This window comes from Colossoma macropomum, unplaced genomic scaffold (assembly GCF_904425465.1).
Source record: "Colossoma macropomum unplaced genomic scaffold, Colossoma_macropomum, whole genome shotgun sequence".
In the NCBI taxonomy this organism is placed as follows: domain Eukaryota; kingdom Metazoa; phylum Chordata; class Actinopteri; order Characiformes; family Serrasalmidae; genus Colossoma; species Colossoma macropomum.
Window position 1 is genome coordinate 978,778 of NW_023494808.1, and position 21,766 is coordinate 1,000,543.

General features: G+C 39.3%; 1 protein-coding gene across 1 annotated transcript; it reads right to left on the reverse strand.

Annotated features, from left to right (window-relative positions):
- Positions 1-1,232: 1,232 nt before the first annotated feature.
- LOC118797886 (cytochrome P450 3A56-like) lies at positions 1,233-20,400 on the reverse strand. The gene is made up of 13 exons (XM_036557181.1): positions 20,235-20,400; positions 18,605-18,698; positions 18,453-18,505; positions 16,730-16,829; positions 15,419-15,532; positions 11,331-11,419; positions 8,341-8,489; positions 7,977-8,104; positions 7,607-7,691; positions 6,043-6,203; positions 5,447-5,673; positions 3,790-3,952; positions 1,233-1,457 (listed from the first exon to the last, which is right to left on the reverse strand). The coding sequence occupies exons 1-13, from the start codon at positions 20,303-20,305 to the stop codon at positions 1,335-1,337; spliced, it is 1,557 nt and encodes a 518-aa protein (XP_036413074.1). The 5' UTR covers positions 20,306-20,400; the 3' UTR covers positions 1,233-1,334.
- Between the last annotated feature and the right edge of the window lie 1,366 nt (positions 20,401-21,766).

A 21,766-nucleotide genomic window follows, 5' to 3' on the forward strand; every position in this document is an offset into this window, starting at 1 on the left:
ACATTTTGCTATATTTTCACTATAAAATCATTTTAGGTAAAGCTTAGGTGTTTATGGTTTTGTGATTATACACACTTTTCCAAACAATGTCCACCCAGTTATGGGCATTTACAGAACTACCTCAAACATATTTTATAGTATATTTTAGTGTAGTGTTGGCATTTCTACAAAAATATTGGGTCTGTTTCTCATGGATAAATGCTTGTTATTGTTTTATTATAAATATATCGCTATAAATCTTGTATTTCAAAAACTGTAACTTTACTGGAGAAAGAAAAAGCATTCTTAACTTTGAATGGAAGTTAATGGAACTAGATTTTTTTTCTATTGATCCATTCACCATGAAATGTAGCACGCTACAAAGGCCGGCTGGCTTTCTCAAGTTCTGTAAAAAAGAAACTACAAAACAACAAACAGGGACTTCCTCCAGAAACACATGAAGATGTAAATGAAGAGGCAGTGAAATAAAAGTTTGGGTTTAATTTCATTCTGTTGTGCTGGTTGAGCTCCTGTTCTGCTTTACTGTTGATCACTCAGCTCACTTTAGAGCTTTAGCATTTCCCAAGCTGCTCAGCCTTCTGAGTCACGGGGGGAGCTGGAGCTTATCCAAGCAGTCAATGGGCGGAAGGCAGAAAACACCCTGGACAGGTCGCCAGTCCATCACAGGGCAGACAGACAGACATATACATTCACACACACACTCACACCTAGGGGCAGTTTAGCATGTCCAGTTCGCCTGACTGCATGTCTTTGGACTGTGGGAGGAAACCGGGGTACCTGGAGGAAACTCATGCAGACACGGGGAGAACAGGCAAACTCCACACAGAAAGAACCCTGGTCACCTGGCTGGGAATCAAACCCAGCATGGTCATGGTGGTTGACCAGCACAGCAGTATCCAAAACACAACATATACTGATTTTTCTAGCGGGGATGTGGATGATTCTTTAATAATCATTAAATGCAAAATGTTAATGTACTGCATCTTTTTGTGCAAACAGGAAATGATGAAATAATGTTACTATGCCAACGGTGATCACTGACTTTAAATAAACAACAGCACTTTGTTATGCATGCATTAGTTTATTTTTGCTTTTCCTTTGTATTAATTCAACTTTCAATTCAACATTCTTTACATTTTCAAATTTTTTCTGCCCTGAGTAGCTCCTCCATTTTGTCTTCACATCAGCATCGTGTCCGTCAATGACATACTCAAAAATCAAGAGATTGTAAGTATACATTTTTGATAATAATCAATTTTAATACTTGTAAACATATTATACACTCAAAACCTAGCTAGAATCAGCCTTTTGAACAAAATGGGACAAGTAACATGTTATGATTTGGAGTAATTGTTGTTGCAGAAGTCGTCTGATTTGGAGTTAGCTCGAGGGGTGAATCTTAGTTTGATGGGGACTTTAGGAGCCAGGAAAGCATCGTTACCAAACTCCAAGGGAATCTACAAAAATGATTAAGAACAAACAGGATTATAGACATTATAGTTCTGCAAATAACATAAATTCATAAACAGGACTGAGCAAAAGTCTCTTTTGTGGTTGTCAGAATGAGAATTTACAACCCCAGTTCCAAAAAAATTGGGACGCTGTGTAAAATGTAAATAAATGTAAATAAAAACAGAATGCAATGATTTGCCAAGCTCATGGACACATATTGTATTCACAGTAGAACAGAGAACACATATCAGATTTTGAAAGTGAGACATTTTACCATTTCATGAAAAACATTAACACATTTAGAACTTGATGGCAGCAATGCATCTCAAAAACATTGGGAAAGGCGAACAAAAGGCTGGAAAAGTAAGTGGTACTATTAAAAAACAGCTGGAGAAGCAATTTACAACTAACTCACATGACTGCGTATAAAAAGAGCATTTTAGAGAGGCAAAGTCTCTCAGAAGCAAAGATGGGCAGAGGTTCACCAATCTGTGAAAAACTGCATCTAAAAATTGTGGAACAATTTCAGAAAAACGTTTCTCAACGTAAATTGCAAAGACTTTGGATATCCCACCATCTACAGCACATAATATTGTCAAAAGATTCAGAGAATCTGGAGAAATCCCTGTACGCAAGGGACAAGGCTGACGGTCAGTATTGGATGCTCGTGATCTTCGGGCCCTCAGGCGGCACTGCACTGAAAACAGGCATGATTCCGTACTGGAAATCACTGCATGGGCTCAGGAACACTTCCAGAAACCATTGCCTGTGAACACAGTTCGCCGTGCAATCCGCAAATGGAAGTCAAAGCTGTGTCATGCAAAGAAGAAGCCATATGCCAACATGATCCAGAAACGCCGCCGTCTTCTCTGGGCCAAAGCTCATTTAAAAATGGACTGAGGCAAAATTGAAAAGTGTTCTGTGGTCAAATGAATAAAAATTTTGAATATTTTTTGCAAACCATGGACGCCGTGTCCTGCGGACTCAAGAGGAGAGGGACCATCCAGCTTGTTATCAGCTCACAGTTCAAAAGCCTGCATCTCTGATGGTCTGGGGCTACATTACTGTCTATGGCGTGGGCAGCTTACACATCTGGAAAGGCACTATCAATGCTGAACAGTATATAGAGGTTTTAGAACAACATATGCACCAATCCAGACAGCGTCTCTTTAAGGGAAGGCCTTGCCTATTTCAGCAAGACAATAAACCACATGCTACATCCATCACAACAGTATGGCGTCGCAGAGGAAGAGTCCAGGTGCTGAACTGACCAGCCTGCAATCCAGACCTTTCACTAATAGAAAACATTTGCCGCATCATGAAATGAAAAATCCGACAAAGAAGACCCAGAACTGTTGAGCAGCTAGAATCCTACATCAGACAAGAATGGGGCAACATTCCTCTTCCAAAACTCCAGCAACTGGTCTCCTCACTTCCCAGACATTTACAGACTGTTGTTAAAAGAAGAGGGGATGCTACACAATGGTAGACATGGCCCTGTCCCAACTTCTAAGTTCTAAATGAATTAATTTTTTCATGAAATGGTAAAATGTCTCACCTTCAACATCTGATGTGTTCTATGTTCTACTGTGAATAAAATATGTGTCTGTGAGATTTGCAGATCATTGCATTCTGTTTTTATTTACATATATTTACATTTTACACAGCATCCCAACTTTTTTGAAATTGTGGTTGTACTTTTTAAAACACTAACATTTGAACTATTATTAAATATATATATATATATATATATATATATATATATATATATATATATATATATATATATATTCTTCATGTCAGTTTTTTATTGTACAATCAAAGTTTTTAGGGACAAACATCTGATTAACATGCTAAGCAGTAAGTTAAACAGTATTAGCTGTTTTATTGCTATAAATTAATGTCATAGCCTACACTGTTAGCTACCTTAGCATGTCTGAAAAGATTTGTAGCTTTTTAATTTGAAATTAATTACTCCATCTAAATGTAGGTATTGTAATATCAGCTGAGTCTGTTCTACAGTTTCTCATTAGGCTGAATGAATAACCGACTCTAAATGTAGGTATTGTGATATAAACTGAGTCTGTTCTACAGTTTCTCATTAGGCTGAATGAATAACTGACTCTAAATGTAGGTATTGTGATATAAACTGAGTCTGTTCTACAGTTTCTCATTAGGTTGAATGAATAACTGGCTCTAAATGTAGGTATTGTGATATAAACAATGATCTTATCCAATCTCACAACAGTAGGTACAAAAAGCGCATTTGTGGGTGGAGCTTAAATAGCTTGATTAATAGAGTTTAGTAAAGAGATAATCCGCTTTAGATGATCTAACCTTCGTCTCATCACAAATGTTGACATCGAATCTCTGCAGTATCTCTACGATGGCCAGCTTCATGGACACCAGTGCAAACCTCATTCCGATACAGTTCCTGGGTCCTGCACCGAAAGGTATGTACATATAGGGGTCTATACTCTCCTTATTCTCCTTAGTGAACCTATAGGGGAAAAACCAATTGCACTATTTAATTAGCTGTCCAAATTAAACAACTGAAATTAGTAACACAAAAAAATAATGGATTAAAATGTACATTCTCAAATAAGCTTCAGTGAGTCGATTGACATTTTTGACCACTCTACCAGTCCGCTGAGGACTGTTGAGGCTCTAGCCATTATTTACAAGGATGATCTTCTGGGGCATTCCTCAATTCTGTCTAGAGTGACGGATGTGGGTACTGCACTACGTGAGAAGCACAATGTCCCAAGACAGACTTTCCGGACTTGCTATTCTCACCATCGAAAGCCATCATGCTCCTTAAATGGATCTGATAGACATTAAAGGAATTTGCTGAGAAAAATGCGAGGAGGAAGGGACGGTTTGTGCAGTGTTAAAGGGAAGAGTGTTTTCTTGTATTCTTTTTGTTAGCATGTTTGAATTACTACATGCCAGTCATATCAGTGATAGTTTAGTCCACACAGGCCCTCCACCCTGCCTCTTGTGGTGGGGCCCCAGAATTTTGCACTACGCCATTGCAGGGGACAGTGCATTTTCATGTTCTTTTTTTAGAAGGGAATGTACAGTCTGTGCCAAGTCAGCAAGACCTCACAGCGTTGTCCTGCTTGAGGCATTGCTGGATTTATCCTTATTTCCCTGAGGGTGCATTTTATTTGTCATTGCCTGGTCTGTTAGTGTCTCTGAGATTCAATGAACACTTAGGAAGCAAGTTATCTGGATTGTCTATAGAACAAATGTTAGTTTTAAAGCAATAAGTATCAGCTTAGTAATTCACTTGCATGTTGAATGATAAACTGGGAAATCGCAGGTCATTACAAAGATATGACAGCCTGAAGCACTCAAATAATTTTAGTGAGCATCACAGAAAGGGAGGAAACCCACACCAGCAGGATCTCACTAATTACTGTACATTTATAGTTGTTTGATGTTATGAATTGAAGTAAAAGATTTTATGTAATTATTAATTGCAGAACAGCTCAGCAGTAAGCTAAACGCCTAACAGGCTTCTCCAGTAATAATCAGAGTTGGGCTTTACTGAAAGTTTCACTGAAGCAATTTGAGATCTACAGTCTGACAATGAATTCAACTAAACAGTTATTTTCTTTACTTTGTGCATGACTGTCTGTTTAATTAATTCATGACATCCTTAATATGTACATAACATGTATGTAAACAGATGTGTAGTGTCTCCATTTACTCAGGTATATTATTAAGTAAAGTACTTTACTTTTTTAACATTAACGTTTAGTTCTTAATTAAGTTGTGTTGGTTTAGCTCCTGAACTGCTTTACTGTCTATCACTCTGCTGTCATTGGAGCGTTAGCATTTAATGTAATGTAGTGAAAATAATCTAATGAGAGAAAAATAGGGCTGTACAAATTTCAGTGACTATGCTTAGAGATGCTGAATGCTAAGATGTTCCTCTGCAGTTCTAGAAAGATACTTCATTTTTACTGCAGTCATTATTTCACTGTACCTCTCAGGGTTGAAGGTATCTGGGTCAGGCCAGTATTCAGGGTCTCTGTGGAGGGGATATATGGGAATCATGACAGTGGTTCCCTCAGGGATAGTCACACCATTAATCTCCACGGTTTTCTTGGCGATTCTGTCAGTCCGTGCTGCCACAGGGTACAACCTCAGTGTTTCATTCAGTGCAGCATCCAGATATTCCATACTCATCACTGCATCGTACTGAACTGGAGCCTAAAGACAAAAATAAGACACAGTCAATGCTAGCAAGGTTGTTTAAATGCAATTGGCAAGGACACTATATTACCAAAAGTATGTGGACACTTGACTATTACACTTATTATGAGCCTTTTGCAAAACCCATTCCAAAACCATGGACGTTAACATGGAGTTGCCACCCTTTGCAACTTTAACAGCCTCCACTCTTTTGGGAAGCTTTCTACAAGATTTTGGATTGTGTGGGAATTTGTTTAAAGACAACATAACAACACACATAACAACAAATACTATTTCATATACAAGTTTTCAGTTGATGATTTCAGCGGTGCTGATCTCTGGTCCCAGAAACACAGTTGTGTAGGTCTGGTGAAATACGACAGTCACCTTATCGGGGAAGGTCTGGTCGATCTCTTCTTGAAGTTTCTTCATCGTTTCTGGGTTGGTGGCCATGTTGTAGAAGAAGAAGGACAGTGTGCTGCTACTCGTCTCATAACCAGCAAAAATGAAGGAGATGGACTGAGATAAAATCTCATGATCACTCAGACCTTCAGAGGTAAAACATACACATTTTTTTACGTATCTAAAACCAGTAACATAACAGTCACTCTGTAAATCTGCCTCAAATAACCAGATTTCAGGAAACGTTCCTGATTAACCATTTCAGATTTGCTTAATATTTTCAGGAAATAATGCCATTGTGCTTAATATATACTGTGGAAAATTCTAAGCTTGTATGTATATTAGTTTCTAAGGTATGGAAACTTTAACAAGTGGGCCTAAACATCACTTAAATAGAACCTGTCTGGTAATGTGAAGCAGCTAGGTGGCCTCAAAAAACAGCACACAATACCACATTCTAAAGAGATTCAAATACCTTCCCAGGAGTGGCCGGCCTACCAAAATTTTAAGAATGCATCGACGGCTCATCCAGGAGATCAAAAAAGAACCCAGATGAACATCTAAAGAATTGCAGGCCTCCCTTGCCTCAGTTAAGGTCAATGTACATGATAAATGAAATAAATGAAATAAAAATGGCATTGATGGGAGAGCTGCAAGGCGCAAACCACTGCTGACCAAAATGAACACAAAGGCTTGTCTTGCATTTGCCAAAAAACATCTAGATGACTCCCAAAACTTTTAGGATAATATTCTGTGCACTGAGGAGTCAAAGGTGAAACTTTTTGGAAGACATGGGTCCCATTTCATCTGACATAAATCTAACGCCGCATTCTGCCATAAGAACATCATAGTTTTACAGAGATCGAGTCAAAATCCTGACTTGAATCCCATTGAGGTGCTGTGGCAAGGCGTTAAACTGACATTTCTTGCTCAAAAACTGTCCAATGTAGCTGAATTAAAACAATTCTGTAAAGAAGAGTGGGCTAAAATTCCTCCACTGTGATATAAAAGACTCATCGGAAGTTATAGCAAACGTTTGATTGCACTTGTTACTGCTGAGGACGGCACAACCTGCTATTAAGTTTTGGGGGGCAGTTACTTTTTCACATGCATGATATAGGTTTTGAATAAATCTTTATCTTCAATAAATGGAATGAGCACTTAAAAGCTGCATTTTGTGGTTATTTGTGGTTCCTTTATTGTATATTAAAACTTGTTGGATGATCTGAAACATTTAAATGTGAAGATAAGGAGGCCAAATTCGTTTCAATGCAAAAAAAAAAGCAAAACCCCAAAACAATTGTGAATATTTAGCAAGCCATAAGATGGCATCTCTGGAAATTTCCTGGTCTCTGGAGATGCATAAATAAAAAAAAATCCTGAAAAAGGAATTGCACTTTTTTTCCATAGCACTTTCCCTCTATATCTCAGAAAATAATGAAAACACAAGTCTTAAATTTAGCACATTTTGAATGTGGACATTATTTCCTGATAATATTAATACCTGAGCTGGTCAGTGAGGAGGCATTCTAAACTGATAAAGCATTACCTTTTTTTATCTCCTCTCCTTGTTGGTCTGCTGCTTTCTCTGGTGTTTGAGAATCCACCATTAGCTGCATAAAGTCCACTCTGCTCTACAGGGAGTGGGGGACACATAAAAAAATCGGTCATTCTCCCACAGATCCTGGAACTGCTACATGAAAAGTTAGAAAGTGACTACAAGATACTGAAGATAACCTGAATCTTAACTGTATCTTTGTAACATATATAAATGTTATAAAACTGTACATATTTATTTAGGAAAATGAGTATTATTGTTAAAAGAGAAAAAATCTAAGTTAAACAATTAATATGTGTGAAGGCAACTTATTTCATACAATAACATCGACATCTTTGCCAACTTGAAGTCTTGAATGTACCTTGTGGTCTTTGGCCACTCGGTCAGCCTTAATCTTCTGCAGGGCGGCACAGAAGAAATCAGTCGCAGATGTAGGGAAGAAAGCAACATTCATTTTCTCCATCAGGGGGATGGTGAAGGGGAACAACACTAGAGAAGCCATGAAGGGGAAAACACTTATTTTGGCTTAAGATATTTGGTAAACATACTATAAATAATAAATATATAATGAAGATTATAGTGAATTGAGTGTTGTAATTGCACAAAATATCATACTGAATTACCCGACGTGATTTATTACAGTTCACTGCAGAAACTTCTGGTTAAGTATCAACTATTTTGTAAACAGCTGAATGTAAGTATGAGTAAATGTAAAGCTGAACTACCTGTAATGAGGAAAATTGGCTTTAAGAAATCAAAATCCAGCAACTTCTTCACGTTGGTCACAAACGGATCTTTGGGGTTGTTAAGAGAATCAATGTCAACGCTGAACGCTGAGCTGGTTATCACATCCATACTGTATGCTCCAAACAACCTGCACATACACAACACAGCATAGAATAACAACATAACAGAGAATATATAACATAACACCATTATACAATAACAATATTGTACCAACAAAACACCATAACACAGCATATAATAACAAACCAATAGCAACACTGTAACATAACAACACAACACAGCAACGATATGGCAGTGAGAAACTATGAACTAATAGAGAATGTGCTGCTTTGCTTCTACTGTATTTGCAGATTCAAGTTCCTGACAAAGCTGTGTTACGGGTTTGAACTCCAAGTTGTCTACGCTTCTTATGAGAATTGCCTATGTTACAGTGGTGTCAGAAGTGGCTCAAGAAACTGGCAGCAGGGGGAGGCAAGGCCAATGGAGGACAAGAAGAAGCTGCAAAGACTCAGGTCCGGAGGCCTTGGGGAAGAGTGAGCTCTCCTGAAGATGCCAAAAAAACATCAGCAAGCTGCTGTGAAGAGGGGGTGACCAGGGGATGGTTCATTCCCTGGCCCTGGAGAAGAGTAACCTCCTGAAAGCTTGTGTCATGCTGGGTGGAGGGGTGTGGCACCCTCCGCATGCAGGTTAGCTGAAAAACTAGCTGACCTGCAGCGGTCAATATAGCAATGAATCGTTGAACTTATGTCCTCCACGGCATCCAAGCCCAATACCACTACCAGCACTTGTGACTCTGCAAACATAGCAGCCAGATCCAGCCCTACAATATCAACGTATATTCCTAAGATAAGGTGTTATGGTACGTGGAGGTGGTTGTGGCAGGGTGGTGGGACCAAATGAAGGCGGCTCAGTTAGCCTCTGCCATGGAAAGGGGCAGCCCTGCAGGTACCTTTAGAGCTACCTGCCTATGTTACATTAACTTGGTACCACCTTACGTCCAGCCTGGGGAGGTGGTTTGATGAGCAAGTGTTTGCCATGCACATTAGAGAAAAACTCCATTGGTTGTGGCTTGTAAAGCCAACTTGCCTGGGGGAGAGGCTTTAAAGTGAGCAGAATCAATGAAGGCGATTTTGGGAGAATATGCAGGCTGAAGCCAGGTTTGTTTGGACGTGGGGGTGGACTCCAATGCCAGCGAGTGTGAGGGAGAAGAGACAGAAGGGTCAGAGCTTGTCCTTGGTGTGGAGACACTGTGGCTTGTAACCCCATGCTGGTGGAGGAGACAATACGTTTGGCAGCAGAGCGAGTGGATTGTTGGCGGTGCAGAAAGAGGGAACACTGTGCCATTCAATGCTATGAAACATTTGAAAGCCAGCCAGAAAGATTGATGGCTGCTGCAGACTTTGGGTTGATTCCAGTTCAGTGTTTTAGACTATGTGCAGCTCGCTGCCTTCATTGATGGTGACTTGTCGGTGTTGCCGCTACATTCAGGTGTTCTCCCTTACACTGAGTGGCACAGCTGCCAACTGGGAAGCAATGAGCTTCCAACTCAAATCTGTCACTGGCTTCCAAGTCAACATGAGAGGAGGAGTTAAACGCATATCGTTAGAGCTGGTTGGTGGACCCCTAGGGGCAGGGTGTGCTGTCAAGTCAAGGAAGCCATGGCTTTTCACTTGTGAAGCCACCAATGCTGGAGGAGCTAAACATACAGCACTAGTTCCAGAGGATGGATCCCCAAAGGCTGTGAGCAGTGCACACAAACAGCACCCTTTCCAGTATTGAAGATGCAGTCCTCCAGGCTTGCTGGCATCACCAGAGCACCACCAATGCCCCTCAGCAGCTTTAGAATCCCTCAGGAGGACTGCAGATTGAGGAAGCAATGAGCCCTGAGTCATTTCAAAGACTTGGTCTGGTGGGACTGGTAAGCAGGGCTCGCTGCTCTTGGACAAAGTGGGAGGGCAATGTGGCATCAGAACATGCCTGTGTTCCATTTAGTTAAAAAAAGACAGTAGGTGGTGCTTTCAGCATTTGTTTTTATGTTGTTTTATGATGTCTCAGATGATGTTGTTAGTTTTAAGACTGGATTTAGTCTCTTTAGACTTTTATTCTGAAGGGCAGGGCTGTGTGTGTGAAGAGGGCAACAGGAGTTAGCTTCAGTGAGTAGGAACCGTGAGCTAATGGTTAGAGAGCATGCTTTTTTGCTTGTGCTCTGTTTGCTGATTCGAGTTTTTAATAAAGCTGCATTATGGGTTCAAACTCTGAGTTGTCAATGATACTTGTGAGAATCCCCTATGTGACAATACCAACAACATAACATCGTATTTTAACAACATAAACTACCAACAACATGATATCATGATTGAATATAACACAACAACAGCATAATATATTAAAAACATAACAACATAACATACCAGTAACATAACATCATAACATAAAAACATAACATGCCAACAACATAACACCACCATAACAGCATAACACTTTAACATAACATACTAACAACATGACAACATTACACAACACCACAACACAGCGTATCGTTGCTGTCCAATGAAAACCATGTATCTCCATTTTTTTGTGATTTTTACTTTTTTGCATCGTTTAAGCTCAACAGATATCTGTTACATTGTGTGAAAATGTCATGACGATTGGACCAATAAAAATGCCCCCAAATTTTTAGAATAAAATCTCTTTTCATTGACTTACATTGAAAGTGAAGAGTGTTTTTGCCTTCTCCTGTAAAGTTACTATTTGGAGATACTTGTTTTTCATAGGACAGCAACGATATATAACAACATAACATCATAACATAAAAATTGAGTTTGGTGTTCAGCAAATTGAGTTCTGTACGCTACTGTTGGCTGAATGAAAAGGGCTACCACCTTTTAAATATCCTTCAACTTTCAGAACTAGTGCATTAAGATAATAATAATAATAATAATAATAATAATAATAAGCTGATACTTACTCTTTAACATGTACTCCACTCTTTTGCTTCGTTTTCTTCTCCAGGTTTCTAACTAAAGTGTCTGAATGTGTCTTCATGATCCCAAACATCTACAAAAATACAACAATCGTTCATCCACTCATTGATACACCAAATGACCTATTGATCCACCAACTGACTTACTGATCCACAAACTGACCCACAGATCCACTATCTAACCACTGATACACCAACTCTACCACTGATCCACCAACTGACTTACTGATACATTAATTATACACTCATACACTAACAAACACACAGATCCACCAACTGACCGCTGATAAAATATCTGACCAACTGACCCACTAACTGACTCTCTGATACACTAATTACCCACTGATACACTCACTAACCCATTGATCCACAAACTGATCACTGATACACTAACTGACCAACTTGTCCACTAACTGACCCACTGATCCACCAAGTGATCCACAAACTGATCCACCAACTGACTTACTCATCCACTAACTTACCCACTGATCCACCAACTGACCACTGATACAATAACTGACCAACTGATCCACTAACTGACTCACTGATACACTAATTACCCACTGATACACTAACTAACCCATTGATCCACCAACTGACCCACTGATACACCAACTGACCCACTGATCCACGAACAGACCCACTGACCCACAAGCTGATTGACTGATCCAACAACTGACCCACTGACCCACAAGCTGACTGACTGATGCACAAATTGACCCACTGATCCACCACCTGACTTACTGATCCACTAACCTATCCACTGATTCACTAACTGACCCACTGATACACACATGGTCCCACAGATCCAACTTAACCATGATTCGCCAACTGACTCAATGATCCAACAACTGACCCACTGATCCACCAACTGATCCACAAACTGACCCACTGATGCACCAACTGACTTACTGATCCACTAACTGACCCATTGATCCACAAACTGACCCACTGATCTACCAACTGACCCAGAGCTCCACTAACTGACCACTGATCCACCAACTGACCTACTGATCTACCAACTGACCCAGAGCTCCACTAACTGACTCTGTGCCACTGTGGACACTATGCCATTCAATGCTATGAAACATTTGAAAGCCAGCCAGAAAGATTGATCCACCAACTGACCTACTGATCAAATCAAATCAAATCAAATTTATTTGTATAGCGCTTTTTACAACTGATGTTGTCACAAAGCAGCTTCACAGAAATCCGTTTAGAACAAAGTTTCAACATGAAATGTAAATCCTCCAGGTGAGCAAGCCAGGGGCGACAGTGGCAAGGAAAAACTCCCTCAGTTGAGGAAGAAACCTTGGGAGGAACCAAGGCTCATATGTGGGGACCCATCCTCCTCTGGTCAAACTACGTACAAAATTATTATTCTACTAATATTAATAGTAATAGTAGTAATAGTTAGGAGACTTCAGTGTAGAGTGGGCAGCCAGTCCAAGGCAGGTGGCGGTGACTGGGTTGTGGGTAACTGGTCTGAAGCGGGTAGCCGGAGAGCTCTACAAACAATCATCCAGCAGTGTCCGGCCGGACAGGTGAGCAGTCGTTTTCTCGGAAGAAAGGTAGGGAAATGGAGTTAGTTTATTTCTGTATGGGTGTATGTATAGTAGTATGTAAAACATTTCCAGAGTGTGGCTAACGACTCTGGCAGATCTGACTATAACAGCTTAACTAAAAGGAGAGAACCAAAAGGGCACACAGACACGGGAGCACCCTGAAACAATCTGGCATTCCTCCGCTCCACCGTCCACAAACCTGAGTGATCGCGTGTGAGTGGCGGGACGACAGCACCAGTCTCAGTTTACTATAATTCCCTGCGTCCATGGACCCCTGGATCTGCTGCCTTTATCCAAGGGGAAACATTAGCTACCAAAAGCTAAACTAAACAAATGAGTTTTCAGCCTAGATTTGAATATTGCGACTGAGTCTGAGTCCCGAACATTTTCTGGAAGATCATTCCAGAGCTTGGGGGCTTTATAAGAAAAGGCTCTTCCCCCAGATGAAACCTTCTGAATTCTGGGAACTATTAAAAAGCCAGCACTCTGTGATCTGAGTAATCGTGGTGGCTTGTAAAGGGAAATAAGGTCTTGCAGGTACTCAGGAGCGAGCCCACGTAGGGCTTTATACGTCAATAAAAGAATTTTGTAATCTATACGGAATTTAACAGGCAGCCAATGGAGTGATGATAGAACTGGGCTGATATGATCATATTTTCTAGTTTTAGTGAGAACCCTGGCTGCAGCATTTTGAACTAGTTGAAGTTTACTTAAATTCCTGCTGGTGCATCCTGACAGTAATGCGTTACAGTAATCTAGCCTTGAGGTAATAAAGGCATGTACTAATGTTTCTGCATCGTGCAGCGATAAGGCATTTCTTATTCTGGCGATATTGCGAAGATGTACAAAAGCTGTCTTAGTGATGCTGCCTATGTGTTGATCAAATGATAAATCTGGATCGAGTATTACACCAAGATTTTTTGCTGCTGAACCTGGTATAACTGGAAAGTCAGCGAGATTTAAAGTTAAATCTGATAATTTATTTCTTGCCACTTTTGGACCCAGAAGGAGAACCTCTGTTTTGTTACTGTTTAGGAGGAGGAAGTTACGCGACATCCAACCCTTCACATCTTTTACACAGTCCTCTATTTTCTTTAACCTGTATTTGTCATCAGGCTTGGCTGATATGTACAGTTGCGTATCGTCTGCGTAACAGTGAAAGTTAATGCCATGGCTACTTATAACTGTGCATAACGGTAACATGTATAATGTAAATAATAATGGTCCTAAAATAGAGCCTTGCGGAATTCCAGATCTTACTTGTGAATAATTGGAAGATAAGTCATTTACCTGTACGAACTGATAACGTTCTGTTAAGTAAGATTTGAACCACGATAGGGCGGTCCCTGTGATTCCAACCATGTTTTCTAACCTTTCGAGGAGAATATTGTGGTCTATCGTATCGAAAGCTGCGCTGAGGTCAAGTAGCACTAACAGGGATATGTAGCCTTGATCAGAGGCAAGAAGAAGATCATTTGTTATCTTAACTAGAGCTGTCTCAGTGCTGTGATGTGGCCTGAATCCAGATTGGAATTTCTCAAATATGTAGTTCTTATGTAGATATGAACTAAGTTGTTGGGCTACGGCTTTTTCTAAGATCTTAGATATAAATGGCAGGTTAGATATAGGCCTGTAATTAGACAATACCAACTGACCCACTGCTCCACTAACTGACTCATTGTCCCACTAACTGATCCACCACCTGCCCCACTTATAAACTAACTGACCCATTGATCCACCAATAGACCCACTGATCCACTAACTGACCCACTGATCCACTAACTGACCCACTGATCCACCAACTGATCGACTGATCCACACTGACCCACTGATCCACTAACTGACCCATGGATCCACCATCTGATCCACTAATCCACAATCAGTCCCACTGATCAACCAACTGACTGACTGATCCACTAACTGACCGACTGAACCACAAACTGACTCACTGATCCACCAACTGATCTACACATCCACAAACTGACCCACTGATCCACAAACAGACCGACTGATCCACTAACTGATGGACTGCACCACTATCTGACCCGATGATCCACTAACTGACCGACTGAACCACAAACTGGCCAGTTAATCACTTTAATAAAATGTATTCTTCAGTTGCAGGTTGATGTTTTTCTTTGTGTTGATTTGTGAATGCTGGACTCACATAAAACTGAACAGTAATCAACAGACAGCATTTGGTAATTCGTTCAAATTATGTTCATTTATGCAAATTAATGTACATTATTGCTAGTTCATTTAATAGAGTGCATAATAGTGTTAACATATGTTAGTGTTTATTATCATGAAATATTATCATTTTATTTTTAAAGAATGTAAATTAGTGTTAATTGGTGTCTATTCATTCACCTTTATAATAATTTATATAAATTAGTGCACAATAGTGTTTTAAATTTATGTTAACTCATGTAAATTACTGCTAATTAATGTTAGTGTTAGTTAGTGTTAATTAGTGTTGATGTTAGTGTTAATTAGTGTTAATCCCACCTCCTTCAGTCTTCCGCTGGTGAAACAGGGAGAGAGAATGTTCCGGATTCTCTTCCAGTCCTCGTCTATGGCCACAAACAGGATGTCATACAGCGGACCATTCAGACCGAAATCCTGACCACATTACAGAATAAAGGCACACAGCATTAAAGGTCAGGTTTACATAAACAGAACGGGGGTCTGTTGTTGACCCCCATCTTCAAAACTCTCTTATAATGTTGAGTTTTGGTTACTGTGAACTTCAGCACTAACATTTAATATTAAACTATTGCAGTAATGAATTTTACTTATTATATGATGGTTCTCAAATCTTAAAGAGCTGAAGTGAGTTACATATGCAAATATATTCAAATATATTAAATAAAATATGCAAATATTAGTCATGTAACTGCAAACATTGGTTATGTAGATCTACAGTACTGCTCAAAAGAGACCCTTCATTTATATCATTTACAGTCAAAACAGCCATTAACTACAACTCCTTAAATTTTCAGGAGATGTTGGTGAGGAGATTAGATATAAGATCATCCATCTGCATAAGGAGGGAGAACATCAAAATAAAAGAACAGGAGTTTCTAAAACTGGAGTTTAAAAACTGGTTAAAAGCTACAGAGAAAATGGGGCTCCTAACAACCACCTGGAAGACCTGGTAGACCCCAAAACTGCACTCCCACCAGATAAACAGCACTTAAAGCTTTCATCTTTGAGAGAGAGGAGAAAATCAAGCTGCTTCAGATCTGAAAACATCCACAGGTGTTTCTGTCCATCCTTCCACTGTGAGAAGACGACTCAGCGCTGTGGGTCTGAAAGGATGTGTAGCTGATCAAGAAGAACCTCACTGAGAAAAGGAGACGGACACATCAAACAAAGAAGCTGAACGATGGACTGACCACCCCAGAGTCCAGATCTCAACACCACTGAATGTGTTTGATTACTTCAGAAAATGATCAACCAGCTTCTAAGACTGAACTTTGGAGGTGTGTCTGCAGAATCTTTGAGGAGCTGAAAGTGAGTCTCCTGAGAAGAATGGAAGCTGGAATAAAGGTAGAGAGTGACTCACTGAACATAAATGTGTCTTTTCTGCTTTTTTCATGATGCTTAAAAATGAATCATTTGTATTTAATGACTGCTTTGACAGAAATTTAAATGAATGAAGGGTGGGCTCTGACTTTTGCACAGTGCAGTTTACAGTTGTCTTTTACTTTTATGATATTAGATTATTGTTTAAGCTCACAGTAATCAAAGTAAAGTCCTGCTGACATCACTACTGATAACAAGGTTAAACGTTTTCACTGATAATAATGTTCCTACCCGTCTGTTGGTGAAGAGCGAGTAACATTCTTTAACAAGCACTGATTTAATGATGGTTCTGTCCATAACGCAAAGTACAGGCATTCTCCCGTCATATATCCTGAAAGAAAAAGACATATTACAGAAATAAAACTAAATACTTTCACTCTTAAAGGTCCTTAAATAAAGTTTTTGTCTTAGACTACAATTCAAGGAAAATCTTTAGTTGGCGCAGAATCTTTACAGTTGAACTTTTCAGTAGATTCTTCACACTTACATACATCTCATTTACAAAAATGGTTCTTTAAAGAGCCACCATTAATGTTATTTAGGGAACCAAAAGTGGTTCTAGCTGAATTTATAGAATGTACACAAAAAAGTTTCACCAAGTTCATTTATGACCCCTCGATTGTCTACTTTAGCAAATCCTTACAACCCCAATGTGCTAGAATGTAATGTTCTCTGTGTTCTAAGTTGTGTTGTGTACCTTGTACAGTATGGACATCGATTCTCTAAACCGCTCCCAAAACTAACTAAATGACGGTCCCAAAAATGATTCTTGCTTGATACCACAGTGGAACCATTTTGGTTCCCTACAGAAGCTTCCAATGGATGGTTCTTTGGAGAATCATTCTTTTTAATGAGATGTCTGAATGTGAAGACCTTTTTTAAAATTTGAAGAACCTCAACTTAAAGCACAGGTTCTAAGATTTAAATTGGTATGTTATGAGGACCTTAACAAGGTTATTCACATTCACAAATTGCATCTTCAATCATGGTTTGTTAGGGAACCAAAAGTGGTTCTTCAGTGGCATCTTCAAAGGAACCTTATTGGGAACTTTATCGAAGTGTTTTAAATGTACTTAATATTCCTGTGGATTTACTTAATTTCTTACACTCTACACTCTGAAGGCCTCAGCAGACTTCTTGCGGGGACGACATTCGCCTGGCTTCAGTGAACAATGTGACATAATTGCGGAGAAAACAAACAACCACAGACATCGCACGGAGGCTTTGTTCCCCGTGTCACGCACATGGCAGCTGGGCTAACTGCTTGGACAAAGACGCCACGCGACAGAGCCTGTGATTGGTCACTAAAAAACAGGCATGCCATTAAACAAAGATGGATGACTTTGAAGACATTCGGCTTTGGCAGATACGCTAATATTTGACTGTGAAACGCGCATTTGTGAAATAAACAATGAATATCTCCTAAATGTAAGATGTTAAGTCTGTTATTCGGTAGTACTGACTAGCACCGAGCACCAAAACATACAGGTTATCTTATATTAAGGTTCATAAGAGGACGAGGCTGAAGTTGGCTTCCTATTCGCCAACTTCTTGTTCGAATTCTCCCGTTCCACATTAAATGGTGGCGGTATTCAGTAACTCAAACGTCGCCATAGTTAGTGTGATAGAATCCGTGACAGGCAATACGAAACCGCACAAAGTATGCGAGGCTGTAAGCTTGCGAAGGCTTTTCCGGCTTTGCACAACCCTTGAGAATTACGGAAGCCACATTGAGTTGCTGGTGTTGGGAGGACAGAAAGACGAAATGAAACCTGTTTATTCACACTCACACATTTCCTTTACAAAAAGCATTTCTTTACAGAGCCACTAATTGAAAGGTTCTTTATGGAACCAAAGGAACTCTTTTATATCTCTGAAGGAGCATGTTTGATTCCATCTAACACCTTTATTATATACAAGATGGTAAAAACTGCAATGAAGAGTATGTACTCACCCCCAAATCCTCCCATACTTCATAAAGCACTCCATGTCAAGTGCATGGAAACCCTGAAAATATCAGAATTACAAAAATATTGATTAAAAATTATGTGAAATAATAATTATTCCACTGTAATAGAGACAAACCTTTGTCCTGTTTAAACTCACCTTTCTGTACTCTAACATGTTTCCCAGCAATGGGAGAGGTTTGGGTCCAGGAATTCCTAATTTTCTGAAGAAACTGTTGGGCCAGTATCCATACCTGCACATTTACAATACAGTACAGAGGATGTCCATCAATTTCCCCAATTTCCTGCATAATTAAATGCTAGATGACGTTGTTTAGAGTGGTTTGGTGTAAAATGCTCCATTCTAGAGAAACTTACTGAGTCAGAATTAATGTCTGAGACATTATTTTATGACTTTTTCTTAAAAATCCATTTATGGTGGAGGGATACATGCAGGGAGCTGTGAGGCAAAGTAGTCCCCAAAGAAAACATATTATTTCAGATTTTCCAGTATTTACATTCATCAACATTACATGTTGATAAGCTACATGTTCATCTATTGAGCAGCTATAAATGAGGATGTCATCACAATCAACGAACATGAAGTGGTCCAGGGCTTTTCTCAAGATCTTGTTGACGTAACACCAGAAGATAGCTGGTACATTTATCAGTCCAAAGGGCATGACCAAGTACTCATGGTGGCCTGTGGAGTGATGAAGGCTGTGTTCCACTCATCACTCTGCCGAAACTGGATGAGGTTGTAGGTGCTGCGCAGGTCCAGCTTTGTGTTGCAGTTCCTCGAAGGCTGAGGTCATGAGGGATAAGAGGAGATAACAGTCCTTGACTGTGATCTTGTTGAGGCCCTGGTAGTCAATGCAGGTACAAAGTCCTTCCTCCCAACAAACAAGAACCTTGCACCTGCCGAAGAGGTGGAGGGCCTAATGAAGCCCATGGCCAAAGCCTCATGGCTTTACCACTATGCCATCCTTCTGCACTTTATATGTAAATAATACTGTATTTCGCGCTTCTGGTTAGATGCTAACTGCATTTCATTGGCTCTGTACCTGTAGTTTGCATGATGACAATAAAGTTGAATCTAATCTAATCTAATCTAACATGGTAGCTCACCCAGAGGTGGATTCAAACCTGAAACATGCCAGAGAAACCCTGAGAAAAACATGCAAAGGGTTGGGTCTGGTACAGACTAGAGAGGCAAGAGGGAAGGAAGACCCAGGAGTAACCTCGAGGGCTGTACCAAATTATTGGCTTAAGGGTGGGACAAATCACTAATCACAGCAGAGTGGCTCTGTGCCTCCCTCTGGTGGCTGCAATTCGCCTAGCAGGCAGCCCAGCCCCAGTCTGGGCCCTTTCACTTTCATGCCAAACCATAACATAAATAATAACATCTAAGGCTGCATGCAAATATACAGTATTTGGCTGTGAAAAGACACAGCAGTCTTTTAAATAGGTTTCACAGTAGATAAAATAAGCATCAATATTATTTTTATGGTAGAAAAAGTACTATGCATGACAAAAAAACAGACAACTGAACGTGCAAAAGTTTGGGCACCCCTGCCAAGTGACAGTAAGTTAATGCAATCTCTAAAGAGACCACACTTCTTTACATTTTAATACACAGTTACTGGAAATAAAAATGTGGCTTGTGCAAAAGTTATGGCACCTCTTCAATTTTTTTCCAATGTGTTAAAACAGTGTTTACAATACTGAGATAACCAGATGTTTTGTTGTTTATGTATTTGATAGACAAATAATGATTATAAGGTACTTACAGAAGCAAAAGGCTTATAAACAGCAGCAGGAGCGCCCACGTTTCAGCAGAGAAGAACCAGAAGTACCCCATGATTCCTGTTGTCTGTAATCCAGTGTCACAGTTTCTCTGGATGGTTCTGTTAAAGTGACTGTAAACTGCAGTGGAGCGTCCTTTAAAAGCTCAGCCTACAGGTTAATGATTAGGTGAGTAAACAGACAGTAAATATCAGATCTGCACACATACGCACATTTACTCAGACACATGCTGATACGCACTGTAAACATATTTGATCAAATTCTTATGCTCATTTTAAATTCATGTTTTTGAAATATAGTGCCAGTTTATAAAACATTTTTAAAACTTAATTTAAAACCTACCAGTCTTCTTCTTCTTTATTTATTTGTTTTGTCTTTTTGGTCCTCGGCCCACCACAAACACTGCACTTTGGCCTCCAAAGACAAAATAAAAACTAGGTTCAATTACATTTTTTAAAGATAAACAAACAATTGGCTTACTATCAACAAATTTAGTTTTGTCTCTTATTTTTCACATCACAACAACTGGAAAGTTTGTGTCAAATTTTTAAACGATTTACCATAAACACATTTTATAATAGTTTCACTATAAAATCATTTTAAGTCGAGCTTAGGTGTTTATGTACACTTTTGTCCACTTTTGTCCACCTGTCCACCTGTTATGGACATTTACAGAACTACTTCAAAAACATTTAAGTATATTATAGTGTAAAACTGACAGTTCTACAAAAATACTGGGTCTATTTCTCATACATACATGCTTGTTATTGTTATGATAATGAAGTTATATAAGTGGCTTTATGGGAGGCAGGAATGTCTCTGTAAACTTTGTCCTTAATGTCATTCTGTTGTGCTGGTTCAGCTCCTGTTCTGCTTTACTGTAGATCACTCAGCTCAACAGTAGAGATTTAGCAATTTATTTTACACCAAAAGCAGCTAAAAAAAGATCTAACAAGTCTAACAAGACAGCAGTTAAACATTTGGTGCAGTTGTTCATTGAAATGTGATCTTCCAAATGTTGTACGTTATATTTTTGTAGATTTGGCAGACATGAGTAACTTGCATTTAAAAAGGCCTGTTGTGATTGTTCTTATTTGTAACAGCTCATAGATTAGAAGCCTTGCTACAGAGGGACAAAGTTATTACGAAAGTTAGTACATATTTGATAAACATTCAGAAGTCCATAAAATGGCTAACTAGCAGCTCCTGTTTTCTGTTCTGGTTGTTAAACATATTTAAAACTAACAAGAATAATACCTTCAAATTTTACACAAATGACATCAATGGTTCAGAAGTTATGATTTATATAAATGTATACCTTTTTTCAAAGCACTCTTTTTGAGGTAAAATTAAGCCTCAATATCTCTGAAACTATTGAAGATGTACACATAAATCTATTGAGTTATTGATCAAATCTGAGGTGGTCAGCTGGGAGGTTTCTGTAATTTCATATAATTTCATCTAGGCTTGATTTCCTTTATTGTTCATTTTTATTGGTGGATTCAGAAATCTTTAT

Coding starts and splice junctions, on each gene's coding strand:
- LOC118797886 (XM_036557181.1), bottom strand. CDS start 20,305: ATGGGGTACTTCTGGTTCTTCTCTGCTGAAACGTGGGCGCTCCTGCTG. Junction 18,699..20,234: donor TTTATAAGCCTTTTGCTTCT/GTAAGTACCTTA, acceptor GTAAATGTGCAG/GTATGGATACTGGCCCAACA. Junction 18,506..18,604: donor ACATGTTAGAGTACAGAAAG/GTGAGTTTAAAC, acceptor TGATATTTTCAG/GGTTTCCATGCACTTGACAT.